The 25,630-nt window shown below is 38.9% G+C and overlaps 2 protein-coding genes across 2 annotated transcripts; one reads left to right on the forward strand and one right to left on the reverse strand.

The window, feature by feature from the left end:
* Positions 1-90: 90 nt before the first annotated feature.
* LOC5514901 lies at positions 91-24,086 on the forward strand. The gene is made up of 16 exons (XM_048730178.1): positions 91-276; positions 571-591; positions 8,137-8,229; positions 8,779-8,900; positions 9,378-9,444; positions 9,534-9,635; positions 9,916-9,964; positions 10,065-10,121; positions 10,628-10,800; positions 12,154-12,270; positions 12,671-12,737; positions 13,585-13,646; positions 13,729-13,840; positions 14,128-14,247; positions 14,478-14,634; positions 21,375-24,086. The coding sequence occupies exons 1-16, from the start codon at positions 227-229 to the stop codon at positions 23,408-23,410; spliced, it is 3,405 nt and encodes a 1,134-aa protein (XP_048586135.1). The 5' UTR covers positions 91-226; the 3' UTR covers positions 23,411-24,086.
* Positions 15,325-21,401, reverse strand: LOC5514944 (apocarotenoid-15,15'-oxygenase). Its single transcript, XM_001635056.3, has 7 exons — positions 20,721-21,401; positions 19,402-19,661; positions 17,837-17,974; positions 17,498-17,714; positions 17,101-17,228; positions 16,297-16,608; positions 15,325-15,993 (listed from the first exon to the last, which is right to left on the reverse strand). Exons 1-7 carry the CDS (start codon positions 20,914-20,916, stop codon positions 15,691-15,693), a joined length of 1,554 nt encoding a protein of 517 aa, XP_001635106.2. The 5' UTR covers positions 20,917-21,401; the 3' UTR covers positions 15,325-15,690.
* Positions 24,087-25,630: the final 1,544 nt, after the last annotated feature.

Here is a 25,630-nt window from a genome sequence, read left to right on the forward strand (position 1 = left end):
GAAAAATCTAGAATTATCCCATCAGCTCCATATTCTTCGATTTTTTTTTGTTGCTATATCACTATCTTTTCTTGTGGGGTTGCCTGTGGTAATTTTTTGGCCCGCAAGGTACTGGGCCTGTGGACACCGCCATGTTTGTTGTCTGAACCAAAATGTCTCTGGATGGATCACTTTTTAGCCAAAATGACGCGCTAACTGTCTAAATCATCACCCACCGAGTCTCAAGATGCCTCCGACTGTACAGGAAAATAAACAAAAGCGAGATCAAGACCACCAGTAAGTAGAAAACCATTACAAAATCTCATATCGACTTAAACGGGACTAAAAGAGCGGCGCAGTGCAGGAAGCATGCTTGCTCCTCCATTTTACTTGACAGGAAATAATTGTTAACCATTTTTCATCGATTTTACACTGTAACTCTCTTAAAAGATAGTTATGTTATAAACAAAGTAAGTAACGCCTATATTAATTCTAAGAATTTCTGTTGTTCATGCGTGCTGTGATAAGTATAATAGTGAGCTTGTCACGTGTATTCTTGATGTGCGCTGATATTTCTCTGTTCTTTTCCAGACATGCTGCTAGAACCACAAGGTAAGTACTGTATGCTCTTATTTGTTTGTGTGGCGCTGCCACAGCTACCAAGACAAAGTTTTAAGAAAGTTTGCCAATTAGCCAGAGCTTTATTTTTGATTGACATGAACTTTGTAACTCAAGGTTTTTGTCATGTTCTGATACCCACACAGGCAACCCAAGGCTACTGCCAGTGGTTTATAAAGGAATGTACGGTGAAATTTATATACAGTATATAACAGAGTAACCATAGGTTAGAAAATGCGGGCTAGAAGATTGAAATGGCTGCTTAGGACAGGGGTTTTCCTTTCAGAAATAACGAAAGTTGCATCACAATTTGTTTAACGTTTCTTGGTCAGATTGTGGCAAAACTGTGCCAATCGGATTCGCTTTCAGTCGAGCGAGATAAAAGCGATTTAGCTGAAGTTGTGTGCCATTTTATAACACGAAATTGTTTAGAAAAGTTAAAAAACAGTAGCTCCAGCGTAACCTCAGACTAAACCAAGTAAGTAATCCTAAACTTGTTTCGCAACTGTGTTGTGACATGTACAGTACCACTCACGAACATAGGGACACTGTTCGCGAAACTTTCGCGAACAACGTTAGTTTGAGGAAGGAATGCCGATCGCTTGATATTATTCGAAGATTTTGGAAGGTGTGTTAACTGCTAGCGAAGACTTAATAACAGCGGGAAGCCATTTATTTGACAAAGACGTAATAAACACATGAGAATTAGTTTGAGAAAGAAATGCAGATCCCTTGATATTCTTCGAAGATTTTAGAATGTGTGAAAACTGTTAGCGAAAACTTTTGAACAGCGGGAAGCCATTATTTGATAAAGCAAAGACTTGTACTAAACATGGGAGAATTAGTTTGAGGAGGGAATGCCGATCGCTTGATATTATTCGAAGATTTTCGATTGTGTGAAAACTTCTAGCCAATACTTTTGAACACTGGGAAGCCATTTATTTGACAAAGATTTGTATTAGACACGGGAGAATTAGTTTGGGGAAGGAATGCCGATAGCTTGATATTCATTCCCTCCTCAAACTTATTCTCCCGTGTTTAGTACAAGTCTTTGCTTTGTCAAATAAATGGCTTCCCGCGGTTCAAAATTCTTCGCTAGCAGTTTTCAAACATTCGAAAATCATCGAAGAATATCAAGCGATCGGCATCACTTCCCCAAACTAATTCTCCCATGTCTAATACAGGTCTTTGTTAAAGAAATGGCTTTCTGATGTTCAAAATTCTTCGTTAGCAGTTTTCACCCATTCGAAAATCCTCGAAGGATATCAAGAGATCGGCCTTCCTTCTCCTGTGTTTAATACAAGTCTTTGTCAAATAAAATTTCAAAATTCTTTGCCAGCAGTTTTCACACATTCTAAAATCATCGAAGAATATCAAGCGATTGGCATTCCTTCCCCAAATTGATTCTCCCGTGTGTAATACAAGTATTTATTAAATAAATGGCTCCGCTAGCAGTTGCCACACATTCGACAATCTTCGAAGAATATCAAGCGATTGACGTTCCTTCCCTCTTCGGGGCAAGCTTTTGAGAATAAACTAACTTTTTTGCCTGCGTCTGCCCTCGTAAATCCACGATCGAATCCTTTGCATGCTTTGGCTTTCACCCGCCATCTTTATCGTCTTTATTTCTCAAACTTGAAAGTGTCTTGTCTTGATCGTCTACAAATAATTGAACTTGAGGCATATCAGACTATAACTGAATTTGTTGTTTCTGATTTTAACGATAACCATAGCTTTCAGCTGACTTTTAAACGAACAATTTATTTGAATCGCTTGCAGAACTCCTGTATGTATTTTAAGTGAGTATCAGTAAGTCTTCGGTTACACGTTACGAGTTCCCGTTTGTTAAACGGTTTGTCCCGGTCTGTTCGCGAACCCTGTGTTCACGAATTTCGCGAACCCTGTGTTCGCGAACAATTTCGCGAACATATGTCCACATGTTCGAGAGCGGTACTGTATGACAAAGATTTGAATGACCGCTTTGGACAGATAAATATATACCAATGAAAGTAGACAGGGCTGATTGTCTTTTCTTTTACAGTGTAAAAATCTTACTATCCCCACAGCAGAGTTAGCACCCAAAAAATTAAGGAAAGCTGAGAATGTGTTTTAAAATTGTTATTTCTTAAAAATTACTTTAGTTCACTTCCCTCAATGTGCTATCACTAAGGGGTAAACTTATTTTAACACCTAAAGAAAGTCATATTGTATTAACAAAATAGTTTTATTTAAATGTATTATTTTATTTATGTTAGTGCCAAGTATACAACAACATTTATTTATTTTGAACTCAATGGAAAGGGCTATAGAGAGTTAGCGTGCCTCCGACCGTGGAGGACGTATTTCTTGAAGCTCCGCATTTTTCTAAAATTTTACTCAGCCTGCGAGTCACTATGGCCTTATTTATGTCTACAAGCACTCTGTTGCTGTTTCTGACAATCGCCGGAGCGCGGAATTGGTCAGTTGGGACAGGTTTCTTCGGCGTTCAGAGCAGTTTTTCGTTCGGGATCAACCTGGTTGGCACCGAATTTACATCTTCACGCTGGAAGTTTGCGATGTTTGGCTTCTCACGTGCAAAGAGGTGTAGCCGGCCATGCTTGTACTACCCCAACACTACCGCTACATTCCGCGTGCAGCTTGAGGGCGATCTCGTGTTTAAGCTCAACCCAGGTCCTTTGGGACACGATGACGGCTCCCTAAAGAATACTACCAATAGACAATGGAGTCACACTACCGGATGAGTTAACACGAGTCACATTCCATTAACTACTCCCTCGCAAACAGCTCAACGGTTTGTAAAGCAGCAGTGCATCTGGCGGGACACTAACAATCTAATCAAAATAAATCGCGTTCCTGGTAACATAAAGCCACATAAGCAGATGGTGTTCTGCCACATCAATGCTCGGTCGGTCAGGAACAAAACAACCGTGATCAATGATTACATATGTGATCACAGCGTGGATTTAATGGCTCTAACGGAACATTGGTTGTCGCCAAGTGACTTGGCTGTGAAGACAGAGGTGTGCCCGCAAGGTTATAGTTGCGTCTTACAATCAAGGCCAAACCGACGTGGTGGCGGTACTGGAATACTGTACCGAGACTCATTTGACGTGTCTACGGTTAAGTCTGGCATTAGTTCGCGTGAGTCATTTGGGTTCTCAGAGTTACTTGTGAAGTCATCCTCCTATAACCTGCGGGTTATTGTTATATACAGACCACCCTACTCAGAGGCTCATCGTGTCCCAACAAGCGTCTTCCTCTCCCTGAATACTTAGAGAGCCTGTTGTTATGCAAAGAAAACCTACTTATAACCGGTGACTTTAATATACATGTCGACGAGCCAAACGATCCTGACGCCCAAAAATTCTTGGAAACACTAAGAGCCTTGGGTCTAGTGCAACATGTAGACCAGCCGACGCACCAAGATGGGCATATTCTCGATCTCGCTATAACACGTATGTCCGAGAGTTTAGTCACCGGCGCACCAGTTGTTGATCATTTTTTATATGATCACGCTGTAGTACGATTTCGTCTAGGTCTACCTAGACCTGGTCTTCTCATCAATACCATCAACTACCGGAGGGTTAAGTCTATTGATTTGGAGCAGCTGAAAGCTGAAATGCTGCAATCCCCCTTGTGCACTAAAGACTCGCCATCAACTGCGAATGAGCTTGATATATATGTAAAAGAGTATAACAACACCCTTGCAAAATTACTAAACCGACATGCACCCAATAAGACACGGACTCGGGTTACTCGCCCAGTGGTGCCCTGGTACAATGATGAGATCGATCAAGCTAAGCGTGCTCGCAGGAAAGCGGAGAGGAAATGGAGGAAGTCTAAACTGCCTAGCGACCTCGCTGATTTCAAAAAGAAAAGAAATCACGTCACCAATGCAATGAACAAAGAGAGAGACGAGTACTACACTCAATTCGTCGCTGAGAATAGCTCCGACCAGAGAAAGCTCTTTGATGCTGCAAGCAAGCTTCTGGGTGGGAATACAGGACTTCGCTTTCCTGAGCATGCTAATAAGACCGTACTAGCGAATGATATTGGGAGATACTTTGTACGCAAGATAAATACCATCCGAGCTGACATAGACGCTACAAGTCTGTCCTCATAAGATGTGGAGCTCGTCCCCCCGGACAGGCCACGGTCAAGCGAAAACAGAACAAACACTCATTTTAACACCTTGAGTTAATCTGATGTGAACGACTTGATGAGCGGGTCAGCGAAGAAAACGTGCATTCTTGATCCTATGCCGACTTGTCTGGCCTACGACTCTCTCGAAGTTCTTCTCCCTGTCATAACTAATATGGTAAACTCATCTCTGTCTACTGGTCATTTCCCTGCTGACTGGAAGGAAGCCGCTGTAACTCCCTTACTTAAAAAAGGTGCTACCGGAAATACCAATCTACGTCCAGTCAGTAATTTGCAGTTTACTTCCAAGATCACGGAGAGGGCGGTATTTAATCAACTTTACGCCCACATCACGGAAAATGTTCTCCTACCTGAGCTACAATCGGCTTATAGGAAATCGTACAGCACGGAGACAGCTCTTTTAAAGAATGCAAATGACATCCTGATCAACATGAACAGCACGCACGTGACCCTTTTGGTGCTGCTAGATTTGAGCGCGGCATTTGACACTATCGATCACTGCATACTTCTCCAACGTCTTAACACATCATTTGGCGTTGCTGGCGATGCTCTAAGATGGCTTACATCATATCTGACTGACCGGGCACAACGTGTTGTTGTTGATGGACAACAGTCTGACAGATGCAGTTTATCATTTGGTGTACCTCAAGGATCCTGCCTCGGTCCTCTCCTCTTCTCCATTTATGCAATCAAGTTGTTTGAGGTCATCAAATCCCATCTGCCTCACGCACATGCATACGCTGCATGGAGCGATGCATCAGGGCGGTGAGGTCGTGGATGGTCGCGGACAAGCTCAAGATCAACGAGGACAAGACTGAGTTCATGCTCATTGGAACGCGCCAGCAGACTAACAGTCTTCTAGTAGCCGAGACTGCTGTGCCACCTGTAGGCGAAGCTAGAAACCTTGGTTTCTGGTTTGACTGTAATTTTAAATTTGAACAACACATCACCAAGACATGTCAGTCTGCTTTTTATTCTATTTTTAATATTAGATGTATACGTAAATTTTTATCCAAAGATGCAGCTAAGACTCTAGTACAGGCACTGGTGATAAGTAGATTAGACTATTGTAATTCGCTTTTATATGGCCTTCCTGCAATACAAATCAACAGACTTTAGCGCGCTCAAAATGCAGCAGCAAGATTAATATCGAACACGCCACGCTACTCTCATATTACACCTGTTATGTTAGATCTCCACTGGCTACCTGTTAACTTTAGGATTACTTTTAAAATAGCTCTTATTACATTTAAAGCATTACATGGCATTGCTCCTGCTTACCTCAGCAACCTAATAAAGGCTAGGCAGTCGAATTACAATCTTAGATCAACAAATAGTAATATCTTAGAAAGATCTAGCATTAGGACAGGCAAAACCACTGGGACCGTGCCTTCCAGGTTGCGGCCCCAGTGGTATGGAACTCACCACCACAACACGTTAGGGCAGCGACATGTATTTTAACTTTCAAGAAATTTTTAAAGACTCATTTATTTAATTTGGCATATTTTTAGATAATATATCATTTTAGTATAGTTAGTATAGTATAGTTAGTAGTTTTAGCTTAGTTTTAGCACATATATAATTTTTAGTTGTTGTAACGCGCATTAGATCATATAGATAATGAATTTTGCGCTATATAAATGATAAAATTATTATTATTAGAATATCCAGACTTGATTGAAATTAGAGCATGTACATATTTTCGAGATCAACAACACATACAAAGTTCAAACATTTATCTAGGTTTTATTGAAAATGTAAAAATAAAATGACATTCAATGAGGGTATAAAGGTTTTTTTTGGGAAATAATAAAACTTCTAAAGGAAGCACCAAAATACCAAAATGATAAGCACCAAAATAATTTCCATAGATTTGCACATCTTACACTACACATGACATTTTTACCTCTAAATAGATACCAAAGACAAAACAGCAGGCTTTAAACTTTTCTAGTACAAGATTGTTGAGGCTTATTGATGAAAACTGCTCGATATTCTATAATGGAACTTGTCTCAAGTTACACCTATTCTGTACTTTATTGAAATCGACATGGTAAAAATGATATATCATTTAATGAGAGGTATTTTATAGTAAGAAAACACAGCCGGTCAAGTATCCGATGTGAGTAGCCTATTCTTTAGGATTTATTCATCAACAAAGCGATTTGTAGGAGACGATTTCCATCACAATTGTTTCAAACTACTTCCACTTCAAAATAGATTAAGCAATCAAGGTAAATACCTCGAGTCCATTCATGAGTGTCCAGAGCACATTTAATTACGTCTTGAAGTAAACTGTATGAGTCTAAAGCAGTCAGCACATAATTCTTATCTCGAGCCTCACGTGTTTCGCCAGGTCACACGGGTTGCAAATGGGAACACGTGTAAATACAGCAAAATCAATCCAAGCTGAGATGATTTTACACAATAACTTGGTAGAAATTGAAGCTATGGTCAAATATGCAGTTATTAAATTGTGGATTGGGACTGCAGAAAAAACATGGATCTAAGAGCTGGAATCTCAAATTCAAGATGGCAGCCATGATACAGTTTAAAATTCTGCAGAAGGTATTCTGGTAACTAGGCATTGCGATGACGTAGAACGGTAGGCTATATACCTCGTGTAAGAAAAAGGCTTAGGTAGAATAGGAATGAGTACACTAAAAAAGATACAAAATGTGACGGATGGGCTTGCACATGTTCTCAAATACACCCCAAGGGGATTGTGGGAACTTCATCAAGAGAAATCGAGACGGACTCCCGCATTAGGTTTGCGTTGCCTCTAGTGCCCGCAATAATTGACAAGGCTGGGGACTCCATCAGCAAAATTAGAACACACATAACTACTTCAAGTCCAGATAAAAATCTAAAAAAGTCAACAAACTTTTAATTGAACTGTGTCTCATCTCACAGATTCTCGAATCCATTTGCATTTTGAAGCCATTTTACTGCAAACTGTGGAATTTCAATGTACGACACTATTGACCGCGCACTCTGCTATTTCTTGCTATGTTTCAAATTTAAATGCAAAAACAGCTGTGCCGAGTGGCACCACCAGCATTGCAGGAAAAACTCAGGATTTTTTGGAAAATTATAAATTTTCCTATACCTTCCTTTATAAACCACCGACAACAGCCTTGGCCTGTCAGTGATTCCCACTGATCTACTTTTTTGTCATGCTTAGTGCATGTCTCACATTCTGATTGTACAGTATTTCTAAAGCTGCCAAGATGGCAATTGTAACATGTTTGTCATATTGTAATATTAATGGGGCTTTCGTTTTTTTATCTAAATCTCTCACCACTTATCAATAAACAGACAGCCAGTGAGTGACATGCAGTGAAAAGTTAGGATTCTCATTTTGCTCATCCTTTCTAGGTCGGATTTCGTCACAAGAATAAAGTACAATAACAACTTGCCTGACATACCATTTGATGCTAAGTTTATTTCCTACCCATTTGAAGGGAATAGGTAAGCAATTGGCATACTGTCAAGCTTCTCCCCACATACACCCTCTCATTATTATCAACATATATCTTTTTAAATCCCTGTTTGAAGTTAGTAAAAAAAGAGTTTGGCTAAATAGTAAATTTTTTGCCATCAATTAAGTTTTTTTGCTCACCACTGTTATTAGTTTTTGCTAGATTTGTAGAGTATAAGCCCACATCACTTGATGAAATACAGTATTCTCTCTTATTTACTATTGTCTATACAATTTTACTAGATTTGTAGAGTATAAGCCAACGTCACTTCACTCTTGTCTATACAATTTTACTAGATTTGTAGAGTATAAGCCAACGTCACTTCACTCTTGTCTATACAATTTTACTAGATTTGTAGAGCATAAGCCAACGTCACTTCACTCTTGTCTATACAATTTTACTAGATTTGTAGAGTATAAGCTAACGTCACTTCACTCTTGTCTATACAATTTTACTAGATTTGTAGAGTATAAGCCCACATCACTTGATGAAATACAGTATTCTCTCTTATTCACTATTGTCTATACAATTTTACTAGATTTGTACAGTATAAGCCCACATCACTTGAGAAGAACTACAAGCATGAGTTGCTCACTGATATTGACCTTGGAGTCAATATTGACCTTATTGATCCTCAGATGTATGCCGTGGATCCGAATGGTGAGTGTTGCTGGATTGGGGTCTGTTTTTATTTCTCCAAAAGGCCTCTTTCAAGATAATTAGTGTCCTGTGGATTATGAGAACTTTTAGGATTTACCATGTGGTCATTTGAAAAACTTTTTTCACAAATTACATGTACCTTGTTTCAACCTCTTTTAACCTTGACGATTACCCTCAAGTTTTTTAAAAATTTTCAAGACAGATATAAACAAATTGCGCACCCTTCTGCATATGAATGCATGTTAAAAAAACTTTGAGTTTAGCCCTATGCTTAGTCTGGCTTTGAAAAAAGCTAATCTAACTAATGTATACTTTTATAAATAACTCATTTGAATCTAAACCTGCCATAGACAGAGATCTCATTTAATAGAGATATTTACCTGCCTATAGTTTTACAGCTATATGTACAATATTTATGCGCTTATAATCAACAAAAATATCTTGTCAATCTTATGATAAAAAATACACTTTTCCCAGCCACTTTGGACCCAGCTGATGAGAAACTGCTTGAAGAAGATGCCGTTGTTATGCCAGACAAGAAACGGTAGGCTGTCATGGAACATTTGTCATTTGTTGTTGCCTGCTAAGATAAGGAGAAAGCAAACAGTGCTAGCAGATCTTATTATTATACAGAACAAGACATCACAACAAGAATGTATCATGGCTGAGAAAGACAGAGTACATCAGCACAGAGTACAACCGTGCACAGACAAGCAATGAAATGGCAGAAACTAAGTGAGTAAACACAGTGGATAAATATTGCACAATTAAGAGGTAGCTCAGATAGAATGTGAAGTTCACTGGCTTGAGTACAAACTTGGGCACATGCGTGCTACAGGGACATGGGCCAATGGGTTGCTGGAACACCTACACTGTGAATAACACATTGGTTTGGGCAGAACAATTCACCTTTTTATTTTCAAATGGATGATGTAAATAGTCTTGAAGTGAATGGTAAAACTAAAAATTTAGTTGTACTCAGCAATAAAGATTCACATTTTTTTGTGCTTTGCAGAGTGGGTTTCAGCATCAAGAAGAAGATTAAAGGAACAGACCTATATAAGGTATGCAGCAAAAGAATCCTCAAACAGATTATGGGGGCAGTTATCACATTCTGGTCCTGTTCGTTTCTGTTTTTTTATGTTCTTTTGATTTTGTTAACAGGATAGAGACAGTCAACTTGCTGCCATCGAGAACACATTTGAAGCTGCCAAGAAACCTGTAAGTTATGACCTTGATCTATATTTCTGTCTTTTATTTACTGTATAATAGCCAATATTGAATAAGTCGTTATCCAGATAATCATGGGGTTCCTGTGTAATTTTATTTGAAAGTATGACTTTGTCAGTTCATCATTTGTTTGTTTTGTTTGTGTGAGTTTGGCACCTCAAAGTAAGCCCTTTTAACCAGGATATCAAGCTGTTGTGGAACTAGCAACAAGTTTTAAAAAGTTGCAAGATGACATACATGTAACTAAAAGTACACATAACAAACATTATGGATCAGCTACATACTTAGCACATACTCGACTCGACTCATACTCGGTGGGCCCAGGATGGCCTGCTCTGCACCAACACTGTATAATATAAATCTTATTGACCTTGTTTACTTGTGCAGCTTCAAATCTTTCCATAATTTTATGGTCTATGATCTTCACACTTGTGCTCAGGTTAATGAGTTCCTTTATGACTCTGTGGTCAATAAGATGTCTTTATTTTGTTTTGCAGATTCATCATCATCCCAGTAAGCCAAACCTTACACCGGTTGAGGTCCTTCCTGTATTTCCAGATTTTCAAATGTGGGGATACCCATGTGCCCATGTGGTGTTTGATACTGACCCTGCCCCTCGTGATCGCAAGGGCCCTGCTCAGGTTGATGAGATGTCCCAGGCAATGATCCGGTGGGTCATCTTTTCCTTTTTTTTTTTTTCACAATATCTAGAAGGTTTTTTTTAATTAATTGTTCATTCACCCAAAATTATATATTTATAAGACCAAGTGTTTGTAAAAGAGGAGACTATAGCAGAAATTGGCATTGGCTTTAATCATGTGTTCCATACAGTTTGTAATGATAAGGATACAAAAGCAGCAATTTCTCTGGTAGCCCAAGTGTTCAACATGCATTAAAGCAAATACCAAAAAATTATATATTATTTTAAAGTTAAATGTATTTTTTGCACACTATCACACAGTATTAATTTTCTAATCTGTGCATAGTTTTAAATACTTTTTTGCTTTGAAACACAAAGTTGTCAAAGAAATATATAGTTTGTAGGTGTTTGCTTGAATATAGATAATGATGGTTTAAGAAATTTGGGATCATTACTGACAATAATGGTGCTATTGTTACCAGGTATAATATGCTCACTGGCCTCCCTAACACTCATATGGCATGAGCCATAGGTATTATGCCTGGCACTTGGGGTTTTGAGAAAGCAAACCCACATTAGGTTGAGTTACAGAGTACCGTATTAATATCTTTGCATTCACATGCCCCTTTTTCCTACTGTACTGCCTAAGAGTACTAAGCATTACAACCATGTATAGGCATTCTAACCATGTATGGGCATTATTCTCTTGTCCAGAGATATGTCTTGCTAGTGAATGAGCCCTATCTGTTAATAGAGAACTAATAAAATGCTAAGATGTAGATTATTTTCTGCCTTACTATATTTGTACATTCTCTCATACTGCTATTCTCTTATGCTGTATATTCTGTCATACTTCTATTCTCTTATGCTGTATATTCTGTCATACTTCTATTCTCTTATGCTGTATATTCTCTCATACTGCTATTCTCTTATGCCGTATATTCTGTCATACTTCTATTCTCTTATGCTGTATATTCTGTCATACTTCTATTTTATTATGCTGTATATTCTGTCATACTTCTATTCTCTTATGCTGTATATTCTGTCATACTGCTAGTCTCTTATGCTGTATATTCTGTCATACTTCTATTTTATTATGCTGTATATTCTGTCATACTTCTATTCTCTTATGCTGTATATTCTGTCATACTTCTATTCTCTAATGCTGTATATTCTCTCATACTTCTATTCTCTAATGCTGTATATTCTGTCATACTTCTATTTTATTATGCTGTATATTCTGTCATACTTCTATTTTATTATGCTGTATATTCTGTCATACTTCTATTCTCTAATGATGTATATTCTGTCATACTTCTATTCTCTTATGCTGTATATTCTCTCATACTTCTATTCTCTTATGCTGTTTATTCTGTCATTCAGAGGTATGGTAGATGCTAGTGGTGACCAGTTTGTTGCCTACTTTCTACCGGACAAAGAGACGTTAAATAAACGCAAGAGAGACCATGAGGAGATGGCAGACTATCAGGATGAAGAGGAGTATGTGACATGCTTCCCTGAAGGGGAAAATATTAAATTCTGGTATAATATTTGGTATAAAAGGGGAGAGATCACAGTTACTCAGCTGAAAACATGTGGGGAGGAGAGCCACATAATTTATAATCTACACATTTTCAAACCCACAATTTTGCCTCCTAAATATATACCTGACTTGCATCTAAACTCCACATTGACAAGAAAAATACATTTTACCTACACTGGGCAAACCCCAAGTTCTTCACTAAAAAATAATAAAACAGGAAAAGTTTTCAACCCTAGATGCTGAAGCTAAGAATGCCATAAGAATTCCTAAATAAATATACTGTTGGCTTGTTGTGTTCACTTGCTAGTAGCTGTTACAGTTGATGTCTGTTAACTAATATCATCCATTTCATTACAGGTATGTGTACAAAATGGCTAGAGAGTACAACTGGAATGTCAAAAACAAGTCTACCAAGGGATATGAGGTGAGTTCAATAGCCAGGGGGGCACTTTGAGAAAAACAGACGGGGATGCTCAACAGCAAAATCAATTTTAACCCTAAGGGACAGCACTAAGGGCATGGTCAACAACAATTCTTACCTAAGAGATAGCACCTAAGAGATAGCACATTGGGTGTTGTTGAAGGAATTTTTAACTCTAAGAGCATTAAAAAACAAAGATAGATACTGTGATTTTTCCTGTAAAATGTCAAGCCATTTGGTTGACGTTTCCTATTTAGCACACTCGAACAATGCCTGGAGTTTTAATTGGCTGACGGATCCTGTATTGTTATGTTACTTACAATAAAGCCGGAAGTATCAACCGATCAGTTGACTTGTGGTTTATTGTAAAATAGGTTTCAAGTGATTGGGCCACCACTTAGCGTGAGACACCCTTAAAGATAGCAGAACCTTTAAAAATCCTAAAACACCCCCTAAGAGATAGCAGTTGGTAAGAATTTTATACCCTAAAAGATAGTTTGAGCCTATCTTTTAGGCCACGTTTGTAACAAGAGCACAGTGCAGGAGCAAGTGATAATAAATAACACACTAAGGAAGAGACAAAAGACCTTTTGCAATCCCCCCCAGTATTTAACTTATTACATGTTATATACGGTAAGCATTAGCTTATACTCTTAGTATAAGGGAAGACATTCAAACCTGTCTTTCGTATACAAAGAAAGGTTGGGGATGATTTGCTCCACTCTGTCTGAAGTTTCTAAGAAATATGCTTACTTTTGAGAAACTTCAAATGAACCAAAACATCTCCAAATGTCTTATACTCTACATCAACCTAAAAGGAATCCAAGTGTTGACTTACTCTTTTTCACAGGAGAACTATTTCTTTGTTTTCCGTGATGGTGAGGGAGTGTTCTACAATGAGTTGGTCACCAGGTGGGTCTCCACATTGTATTCTTTAGTTCAATGAGTATTTCAACTCTAGAATGTAATGGATCACAACTACTGTATATTTTAGGGTACGACTGAGTAAACGTCGAGCCCGTGGGGGTGTGGGCGGAGTACGCTCTGCTGTCTCTAAGCTGGTTGTCAAGCATCGGGAACTGAATGATGGAGAGAAAAATGCCCAGGTATCAGTTCAATATCCAACATAACTTTACAATATTCTGTGGTCTACTAAAAGAACCCCTTTATGTTGTAGACAGGCTAATCATTCTGCATTAGTGTAATACCTAGTCACCTAAAGAATCCATTTCCATCTGCTAGTTCAAGCTAGTAACATAGAGGCTTTCAACCAAATGTCATCAATAGTGCTCCAGACATCAAATGTAGATGGTTATTTTGAAGTTTTCCTGTAAAAAGGCTGTTTGAATTTTCAATCATAAACCATCATAAATGTTATTGTTTGCTTTTACAGCAAGTGCGAATGAGCCAGTTGGAGCCAGCAACCCTTGAAGAGGAGGAAGAAGAGGAGGAGGATGAAGAAGGAGATGAGAATACAGGAGGGGACGAGTCATCAGAAGCCATGCAGGAAGGGGTTAGTACAAAGAGATTTACCTGGGGGTTTCTACAACCATAAGCAAATCTAACAAAAAAAAAAATATGGTTAAGCGTAACAAGGTTGTACAAACTGTGACTAGATTTTATGTGGGGTTTTAGCAAAAGCCTAATGGAGATTGAGAGAGATTCAAGGGCATTGTGTTCCTCCCCACACCATTGTTTTGTTTGTGGTCAGAAAAATATCTTTAAATAAGTTTGTGCTTGCAGGGTAATGATGAAGATGCAGAAGAAAGCAAAGCCCAAGATGAGGAAGACAGCACAGATGAGAAAGATGAGGGAGGAGAGAAAGAAGAAAGTAGTGATGAAGAAGGTTCTACTCCTGCAGAGTCCAATAGTGATGATGATGATGATGATGAAGATGATTGATCACTTATTGGATGAAACACATAAGGTAGAATTGTATGGCTTAGAAGAGAGAGTGTGAGGTTCAAAACCAAAAACATACTTGGATCCTCATGGATTTTTTTGTAAAGGACACATCAGTGGTTAAAGGAAACTGCACCGTAAGCTAACTGTATATTGTATGTTTTATTGGCCAGGATTGACTGAAAATATAGTATTACTGGGAATCTTTAGGATTCATGGTTTTATAAATATCATTCCATTTGCCAGATAACTAAGAACTTTGCTCATAAAGGGGTCCCCTTCATTGAATGTAAAATTGACCTTTCCTGGAAAGTTTTATATAACTTTTCAAAAGCAGCCAGTTGTACAGCCTGCACTGTACATATTACACAGACTATAGTTTGTGCACTATTTATCAATCTAGAAGTTTATTGCTGTCTATGCTTCCTTTTTTTCTGTTACTTTGTACTACAGTATAAACTGTGCAGAATTTATAGTTATTTTTAAATCAAATAAATTAACTACTGTAATTATGATGACAATTTGGCTCCAATTCTTAGGTTGTTTATTTGTTAGACATCCCCGCTGCAGTGGTTTTACCCAGCAAATATCAGAAAATAATTGCATGAGTACATAATATAATTTATTTATAGTATTACAAAGGGGACACCTGTTTCGAAACCATTTAGAATAAAAAAGTCCAATATTGTTACACCAAACAATGTTAAGATTTATTCTTGTCAGTTAGCATTCTATACATAATTTAAAAACACAAACAAATAAATAACTAAAGTCCTAATTTATAAACCATTACAAATATTCCTTTTCTCGAACAATCATACAGTATAATATTTACTTAAATTTATTTAAAAACATGCTCTTGTCATTTAACCTTTTTAAAATATATCTTTACTGTGTTAAATTATATAGAATAAATTAATTCACACAAGAACAGATAAAATTACAATTTTGCAAACATGACATGCCCTGAAGACTCTAAAGGTCAGATGTGAACTTTCTGTTGACCCCAATAAAATATGTGCTGTTAAAAAATAATGTTTAGTTAACCTGACCCTTACAGCTTTGCTTTTAGAACAGGTGGCATCACAAACACTTCAGGTGTAAATGTTCCATGAAACCCATATGGAATATGGTGCTTCAGTTTTATACGTGCCAAAGGCCCTTTGCTGAGGTCTTTGGCATCTAGCACACAAAATTCAGTCAGCTTTTTTTCTGGTACATAGAGTTGAACAATAACATAACCATCATCCTCGTCCCCTATCTTACAAGACTCGTAGCCGTGCCGTGGGGCAAACACTGGCTCACCAATACACCCATGTGAGTACCACACCTGGCGGCCATTTCCAGCAGCATCAAACTGTAAAAAAAGGAAAAGGAATTAAAAACTGTTACTTGAAATTGTACAAATAAAGCAAACTAGATCCCCTACAAATATGTAGTCCACATCAGAGTTCCTACTTATTATTATTGGAAGAGCTCAACAAGGTTTTACATTGCTATACTATCTATCATATTTTTTCTTGGAACAATTGCGAAATTGCAAATTTAACAATAAAGTTAAATTATTATGATCCATCCAATGTCCAATTCGAATGAATAAGTCATTCAGGAGAAGTAAGAAGATACTAAGTATTGTAATATTATGACATGAGGCTGTTACCTTAACTATGTCTCGGTATGGTAGATTGTACCCAGGACGGGCACTGGCCATCAGATAGTTATAGCGTGTTCCTGGCATGCCATGCCTGTAAGGATGAGAGAAGGGGAACTCACAGCTCGCAGTGTCTGCCTGGACTCGTGTGCACGTTTTACCGGGCAGGTCGATGGTGAAGTTGTACATACGGCCAGGGGACACAGATGTGTTACTCAGCCAGACTTCATTGTCAAAACTCATGTTGAACTTGGTGTCAAGGCAAACTGCACAGAACTTTATCTTGTCACCATCTTGGCTGGCAGTACCAAAGTGAAAAATCTATAGACAGATAGTGGAACAGATTGTGAAGGGTTGGTACTATAAAATAGAAAAGAAGGTACCAGAGTTTGACTTGCGGGGTTCGATCAAGTCAAGTAAATGCCCTTCTATATTGCCCAAGAAAATCTGAAGACACAAATGACACAAATCTACAGCTATCACGCTTGCTGTGTTTCATGTCTATCATGTGTGCAAAAAGTGCCTACAATGTTGATGAAAATGTCTAGCATTGCTGCCCCAAAATTCCTTCTGCTGCTGTTTGCACTCCATGTAAAAGGGTGTTTATTTCAACATTTCCTTTGTCAGTACAGGCAAAGACAGCAATTTATTGGCCAATGTCGGTACTTATGCAATCAGCACAAAATTCCATAGAAAATGGAAAAGCTCTCAATCAGTATAGCTGAGGGCCAGAGTGTTATTCTGAAGATTTTGGTGATATTGTGGTGTAATAGCGATAAGCTAAACAGTGAATCCTTCATTCCTTTAACTTACATGACATGGATCAGTGTCAACTTGGATGATACCCTGTGACTTTAATCTACTCTGGGTCCTTGGGATGATGACAAACCGTGAAGGAAGTCCAGGGAAGTATTTCATTTCTTCACCAGGAGAGCTCCAACCTTTATTTGGGAGTGAACAATTAATACACAATCAACGCTGCATATATTTTTACTTAACCAAATGCTTACTATTTTTTATCATTATGGTGTGATTGTCTTTCCCAAAATAATCTGCAATTTTAAGTGTAAAATACTCCCACATGTACAAGCACAGAGGTTTAAGCCCAGACAACCCCTACAATTCAAATTCACAAGTGTTTTTTTTAAGGTGAAACCATAGGTTTTGGGAAACTCCACCATTTTGAAATTAACTTCAAGTTTATGCCTACCAGATAAAATCTTGACCGTCAGTAGCATGGAAGTTGTGACGAAGGGTGTCATGTGGAATACATAATAATCGGGCAACAAGATAAAGTCATGACTGTAATTCAATCCTTCAATGTGATGAAGTTGCTTCTGGCACAATCTCCACCTCCTGTCAAACTCGTAAATCCCCAGGCATGGTGCTCTCCTAAACCCAGGTCGAACACTGATGCAAACAATGCGCTAAAAACACAAGGATTGAGATTTTATCAGGGAGACTGGAACTTTCACTAAATATTTTTTGTGTCTTTTTGCCTGTTCAAGTGGGCTTGCTATCCTTTCCATCTGCTTGTCTGTATAGCTACCTCTTTTTCAGCATCAATTCTGAAGTGTGCAGCCAGTGCTTTGAGCTCTAATGCTCCATTCAGATCATCTGGACCAAGTGTTTCAAGGGAATATGGATCCAAACAGTGTGGTATTCCAGTCTCATAGCAGGTGATCAGCTACAAGTAAAAGAAAACAAAACTAGTAGGCAGTAGTGAAATTATAGAAAATGTTTCTGGTAGAGAATTAAATATATATATATATATTTTTTCTATTATGTTCATTGTTATTATAAAAATCCACCCAAGTAACTTAACTCTACTATTTACATTTTATTTGCCACAGTGGAACCTCTATAAGCAGACAACATCAAAGTCCTATTTAAACATTATTAGGGCACCCCATATAACCAGGCAGGTAACCTGGGTTTCTATGGGTTTGCAGGCACATATCCTAAAAGTCTAAAATTATGAGAAGACACGTCCTTCGAAGGTTTTGAATGGCTTAAAATCCTCATACACGTACAATAGGCATGTTGATTAATCAGGATGGGAAAAATCAATAGCTTCTGGATTTTCAAAAAAAAACTAACTATTATGGACCACTTGAATTTCAGATAACAAGTGATTTAAGGTGTTTGCACCAGCAAAGAATGATGGCGTGCAATTAAAAAAACTCCTACTTAAGTGGTTTTGGACAACCATCTGTTTTTTCTATACGCTATTTATTTTTCTTTACATTAAAAAGTTGGATGTGGACGGAGTTTTACACTCAATAACTCAAAATGGACAAGAAGAATGTAAAAAAACTTGGAAGGGTATTGTATTTGTTTAATTTTGCACAGAAATTATTTGGTAACATGCTGTTCAAAAGGTCAAATTAATTAGGGCTCATATATCATGCATCCCTAATTTGAATAAGTTTGCACACAGAATTTCCCTTATGGGGAGGGCTAGGAGCAACTTTTAGAGCAAAAGTCAGTGGTATTTAAAGAAAATACACTGGAGGTGATACTAGCACATAGTTTTGCTGGAGTTTTAGTAGAATTTTGTGCAAAATGCATGCTTAGTCGGCAAAATAATTGAATTATGGGGATTCAAACTAAATAAAGAATTTGAGCCAAAATTTGCAGTTACTGTTAGGGGCATTGAGGTAACCAAGTAAAGAGTTTTGAAGCCCTGTCCGGTTGAGCGATGAAATAATTTGGCAGGTTTACAAAATTATTTTCTATACAGGAAAGGTCAAACACATTTTGCTCCAAAAAGAAAAATGGCTTTGCGATATAACTTACCATGTGTGTAGAAGAGTTAATAAGAAAGAAACAAGCGGAAGTTTTTTTTCCGAAATTCCATAACACAAACGCAAAACTCCCGCTAGATTCTTCGTTTTATCATTGTGATCGGATATTGCTAAAAAAATCTTATTATTATCAAAAGCAAAAGAAAAACTCGCAAATATAGTAAAAAAGGACACATAATATATAATTCAATTAACACCTTCAGCTGTCAATCTCATCAACCACCCTTTTTCAAACTGATCTTTAGTAACTATTCTGTCTATATCTGTAGTCAGTTAAAACATTTAAAGTTTTAGTAGTGATGTTTACCTTGCCTCCCCAGTAAAAGGAGTTTGTGTTTGAGGGGTTCCTGAATTTGATGCGAGGAAATTTTCCCTGTAGAAAGCTTGTGAGCAGAGATGCACTGCTTCTTAGTATGCTGGTTGATTTAGTCCCCATTTGTCCAACATACAATAACTTTCTTTGCTCTCTTTCTTCACGGTGATGCTTGGACTCAACAAACTTGGACTTGAAATGTACCCTCCCATTTTGAAATGTAACAGCACAAACCATACCATCACCATCAATGGCTAAACGAATAACAATATTGTTACAGTTTGTGGAACACTACCAAAGCTCCCAGTGGGAACCTTTTAAAAGAATGTTGATCAACCACTTCCCTGTTATTGTTTACAATTGAAAATACATGAGTGGTTTATTTGCAAAATAACCATCCAAGCTTGATGTCTGGTAATTTCTTAATGATATTTGATTGAAAGTTTCTCAGTTAGTTGCTTGAATTAGCCAATTGAAATGGGTTCTTTGAGTCATTGAGTGGGAGTGTAAAATAGCGTGATTGGCCTTCTTTATAAGTATATATATATAGGCTTGTTTCAGAGTGATACAGGGTAAGACAACTTTCTGAAAAATTTATCTTTGTGACCTTGCTAGTGTTAAACCATAGCAAAACACATTTCATTGATAAAGTAATTCAGACTTCATATGTATGTATGAAGACAAGTTTTCAAATATTTGTCTTTTCTTTACAAGGCCATAAATAATGTGTAAAGAGCTTCTACTTGTTAGAAAGTGGTTGATTACAACCAACCAACCCACCCACCCCTCCCCCCACCACCACCACCCCTCCCCCCCACCACTGTCTACATCCAGCCTTCTTTAACCCCCCTTCCAAAACTCAATTTGGGGAATTAATTTGCAGATAATTTAACCTTTGACAAGTGCTCAAAATCTGTGCAGTTGGGGAGTTTGCATGGGGGTGGCAAGGGTTATAAGAAGAAGAAAAAAAAACACAACAAAAATGGATTCCACATAGAACTCTACACAAAGAAAAAAAATTCTAAGGCAGTCATTGACATAATACTACGCACTAGATACAAAAGACACAAATATAATGTTCATATTTGAATTGATTTCAGAAGCAAACCCACTGCTGGGTGGAAGAAAAAGACTTCTGACCATGAAAGGAAAACGTGCTGTGAATCACGCCTTCCGAAGATCGTGCTATCACGAAATTTTCAAGATAGAAAGAAACCCTCTATTCAGAACCATATCTCAAAATTAAAGGCCTGCGTTGACTTAGATTAATTACATTACATATAACAGGAGTATTTTAAGATAACAAAACCTACGATGTTTGAGCTTTATCCCGTAGACCTCGTTAACACCGGGTCCATTTCTGAAGAATGTTCCAAACAGATCATCAGGGATTCGACCTACGATATCTGCTCCTGGCACCCAGTAACTGTACTCTTTCTGGGATTTCCAACCTTCGCTACACTGTTTCAGATCCAAAGGCCGGTTTATATCCGGAGACAGGTCGTCCATTTCGTTTATTTGTTATCTACCGCGAAAATGTGAGCCCTCGATGGCAGAGGTCAGCTACAGAAGTGTATCGTTACTTCCGGTTTGCCAAGATCACCACAGGCAACCCAAGAAATTGCAAAAAAAAATAGTCGATTCTGATTTCTAGGTAGATGGTATTAGCCAGTATTAATAGCTACGTCCCTATGTAAAAATTGTCATGGAGTTTTGTATATCCTCTACTTTATTTATTCTTTTTTGTTCTTCATTTATAAAAGTTTGGTCTCGTTCCCAGGGCGTGCCGTGACGTAGCACAATTTGCATAATCGCCTGCCTATTCATGAATCTGATATGATTACAACACTGTTGCTATTGCATTGCGCCAAAACACGCTCGAGAACAACTTTTAAGTCATCAATTAACATGTCCTTGATCCACCATTAGTGGCCAAAACTTAACAAAGTCATCACTAACATTTTAAGCCGTCTCTAGGCTTGTTTTCGTGGCAAAAAAAAACAAGAACTTCCCGGAGAAAGCTAGTGCAAGGAACTGTTTCGTGGTGAGTGGAGCATTTGCTGCGGACCACAAGACTGACATTCGAAACCTTGCTCTTTTGCCATCCAATATGGCTTCCTACATAGGCCGAACTATCTTCCGAACATTCCTTTTTAATCGTTTGCCACGGATTATTGCTTTGCAAAGGGTTTTATTACTTCTATTTTATATTTGTCTCACACTTCGTGTGACTTCTTCTCAAAGACTTCCCCTAGGAGGTGGTGAATGTACGTACACAATACAAGACGCGTCTGGTGAAATCACCAGTCCTGGCTTCCCCGAACCATACCCAAACTCGGCTCAGTGTAGCTGGACCATAATAATGCCACATTATGAGAAAATTTTACTGACATTTCTCACATTCAAAGTCAGGAAAGGAAGTTCTAGTACATTATGTGACAGAGATTATGTCGAAGTGTTGGACGGTGTTGAAGGTAACAAGATCCTTGGGAAGTTTTGTAACAGTGCCAAGCGCTACCCCTCTGGTACTATAGTCTCAAATGGTAACGCCATTAGAGTGGTGTTTCACTCCGATCCTGCAAGTTTACAAGGGTTTCCAGGGTCTTTCTTGGCAGTGTTTAGGAAGCAGCCATGTGGAGATTTTTTGACTGGGATCAAAGGAGAAATCCGCAGCCCAAACTACCCTAACCCCTATCCCGCAGGTAAAGAGTGTATCTGGAGAATACAAGTGCCAGATAATATGGTTGTGAAGCTGTATTTCCTGGTCTTTGCCCTGGAGCCCACCTCAGAGTGTAATCTGGATTTTATCAAAATGCGGGATGGTTTTAATGGTACATCAAGACCAATGGGACATTTTTGTGCTGACCGAAAGCCTAAAAGTGAAGTGCAATCAACAGGAAATAAACTTTTGGTTGAATTCAAGTCATTCAAGCCAACAATTTCCACTGGTTTTCTAGCATTTTACGAGGCTGTTCCACATTGTGGTGGAATTTTACGAGGAAGTATGGGGAGTTTCTCCTCCCCTGATCTGTCATACTTGAAAGGCGAGGCTCAGGAATGCACATGGAAGATCCAAGCTGAGAATGGAGAGATAGTGTCTGTCATTTTTAATGAATTTGATGTGGGAACTTTAGAGGATTCTAATTGTGAGGAGAACTATGTGGAGTTTTATGATGGCATTGATGAGAATTCCAAAGTCATAACACGGTATTGCAATAGCAAGAAAGTGATTCGTGATGTCCGTTCTACTGGAAAGTTTATGTTTGTGAAGTTGCATTGGAAAGCTACAAATGATGGGTTCCTTGCCACCTACACTACAGTAGATCCAAGTAATCATTTGGACAAATGCTCAGAGTCGGCAAATGAACTCTTGTTTAAATGTGATAATGACAATTACATCCAATGTCAATGGAAGTGTGATGGTACAGATGATTGCGGTGATCACTCTGATGAGGATAACTGTGTGGGCCATGTGATTGCACCCAAAACCAGTAAACTTCGTAATTATGTGATCATCTTAATCTCCATTACTGCTTCAGCTGTTGCTATTGTTGTAGTTGCATTTATTGTGGACAGACTTCGGAAAAAGAGAAGAGCACGTGCAAGGGTGAGGCGAAGACGGAGAAGGCGTAGGATGGAGAATATTGACAGGGTCCTTCTTGGTAACAATGGGTCTCCTGCATCTCCTCCCCCTCCGTATCAGGTGTCTGGGTCAGCATGCAGTACAGAGAGCCCCCCTCTACATCCTCCTCCGTACTCCCACCATGAGGCTTCTGAGAGCCCCCCAGAGGCCTTAACAACCCTACAAGAACTAGCTGCCGGGCAGTTACAGAATGCAATTGAACCAATGGGTGCCGATGCCAATAGGCTAGATGACATGGGAGCAACAGATGTCATAGTTATTTCTGATAGTGTTGGTGAAGCTGCTGTAACAGTCGATGATGATGCAGATACCGTTAGTCTGACACCATCAACAAGTGACACTACCCCTCTGATAACATAACATTTTAAAGTGATGATAATCAAATAATGTTTTTGCAATATTTTTATTGCTTTTTTACATATGCATTAGGTAAGGATATCTTTGGCATACCCATGTATTACAATGTTGTTAAAAATATAGCAGTTCCACAAACTCCAGTTTACAGACATAGCAAACTTTTTTTTGGCTAACTACAGAAAAAAGCTTTTAAATTTAAATTACAATTTAAAGCAACATTAGTAAACATGTTTTTGCCATGTAGTAAACAATGTTCTTCTTTTTTAATAACTCATCTTCATATATTTGTACAGTTGTGTTTTGACCATATCACCAGTTTTACCATCTTCAAGTTAAAAGTAAGTCTTAAATTAGGTGTGTAGCTACTGTAGGGTAGTTATAGAGGGATGCATCGCCCACAGACATTACCAGAGTGTAGCATTCTCTTTAACAAAATGTTTGAAAAACACTCACGATGGGGCTATGCTGTCCTATTTATTTAAATAATGTATATCCTTACAAAAGGATATACTGTTATATCTGAGAGATTAAGTCAACTATATATATCTTTTCATAATAATTTTAGAAGGGCTTACGGATAACACTATTTTTAATACAATCTTTTAAAAGCTGAAATCAATGCTATCACATAAAATATGTACAGTTGTTAAGTGAAATAAAGGTTTTATTTTAAACATGATCTTATTGGCAGGGTTATGATTTTAAACAATTATTGCCAGGGCTATAGCAGACAAAAACCTGGGGGTGGGGAGGTGGGGAGACAAAGGACATCAAGGAAGGTGAGAAAGGGGGGGGGGGGGTGGCTCAGACAAGCTCCTACTGGCCATTGCCATTTCATTATAACTGTAGAGAATACTGTTGGGCATGGCCCCTACAGGTGCTACAACACTGATTAATATGGATGTGTAGATTCCTAGTGTCATTAAGTGATTTGGCCATCAGTTACCCTATCCACATGCTCAAGGATTCCTTTGGGATCTCCTGCAAAGACACTCAAGCAACTCCCCAGGCAGGGCCAAGAAAGAGGGCGATGCTGGGAATTAGGATCTCCTGCAAAGACACTCAAGCAACTCCCCAGGCAGGGCAAGAAAGGGTGATGCTGGGAATTAGGATCTCTTGCAAAGACACTCAAGCAACTCCCGAGGCAGAAAAAGAAAGAGGGCGATGCTGGGAATTAGGATCTCCTGCAAAGACACTCAAGCAACTCCCCAGGCAGGCCAAGAAAGAGGGCGATGCTGGGAATTAGGATCTCTTGCAAAGACACTCAAGCAACTCCCCAGGCAGGGCCAAGAAAGAGGGCGATGCTGAGAATTAGGATCTCCTGCAAAGACACTCAAGCAACTCCCCAGGCAGGGCCAAGAAAGGGTGATGCTGGGAATTAGGATCTCCTGCAAAGACACTCAAGCAACTCCCCAGGCAGGGCAAGAAAGGGTGATGCTGGGAATTAGGATCTTCTGCAAAGACACTCAAGCAACTCCCCAGGCAGGGCCAAGAAATAGGGCGATGCTGAGAATTAGGATCTCCTGCAAAGACACTCAAGCAACTCCCCAGGCAGGCCAAGAAAGAGGGCGATGCTGGGAATTAGGATCTTCTGCAAAGACACTCAAGCAACTCCCCAGGCAGGGCCAAGAAAGAGGGTGATGCTGGGAATTAGGATCTCCTGCAAAGACATTCAAGCAACTCCCCAGGCAGGGCCAAGAAAGAGGGTGATGCTGGGAATTAGGATCTCCTGCAAAGACATTCAAGCAACTCCCGAGGCAGGGCCAAGAAAGAGGGTGATGCTGGGAATTAGGATCTCCTGCAAAGACATTCAAGCAACTCCCAAGGCAGGGCCAAGAAAGAGGGTGATGCTGGGAATTAGGATCTCCTGCAAAGACATTCAAGCGACTCCCGAGTCAGGGCCAAGAAAGAGGGCGATGCTGGGAATTAGGATCTCCTGCAAAGACACTCAAGCAACTCCCGAGGCAGGGCCAAGAAAGAGGGTGATGCTGGGAATTAGGATCTCCTGCAAAGACATTCAAGCAACTCCCCAGGCAGGGCCAAGAAAGAGGGTGATGCTGGGAATTAGGATCTCCTGCAAAGACACTCAAGCAACTCCCAAGGCAGGGCAAGAAAGAGGGCGATGCTGGGAATTAGAATCTCCTGCAAAGACATTCAAGCAACTCCCCAGGCAGGGCCAAGAAAGAGGGCGATGCTGGGAATTAGGATCTCCTGCAAAGACAC

The sequence above is a fragment of the Nematostella vectensis genome, chromosome 7 (assembly GCF_932526225.1).
Source record: "Nematostella vectensis chromosome 7, jaNemVect1.1, whole genome shotgun sequence".
Taxonomy (NCBI): Eukaryota; Metazoa; Cnidaria; class Anthozoa; order Actiniaria; family Edwardsiidae; genus Nematostella; species Nematostella vectensis.

Bases quoted from the DNA above. Each gene is read 5' to 3' on its own strand.
- LOC5514901 (XM_048730178.1), top strand. From the start codon at position 227: ATGCCTCCGACTGTACAGGAAAATAAACAAAAGCGAGATCAAGACCAC. The intron at 8,230-8,778 runs GTAAGCAATTGG...CAATTTTACTAG, and splicing joins TACCCATTTGAAGGGAATAG to ATTTGTACAGTATAAGCCCA. The intron at 13,841-14,127 runs GTATCAGTTCAA...TTGCTTTTACAG, and splicing joins ATGGAGAGAAAAATGCCCAG to CAAGTGCGAATGAGCCAGTT.
- LOC5514944 (XM_001635056.3), bottom strand. From the start codon at position 20,916: ATGGACGACCTGTCTCCGGATATAAACCGGCCTTTGGATCTGAAACAG. The intron at 17,975-19,401 runs GTAAACATCACT...TTTTACTTGTAG, and splicing joins CCTTTTACTGGGGAGGCAAG to CTGATCACCTGCTATGAGAC. The intron at 16,609-17,100 runs GTAAGTTAAAGG...ATCTGTCTATAG, and splicing joins TTGACACTGATCCATGTCAT to ATTTTTCACTTTGGTACTGC.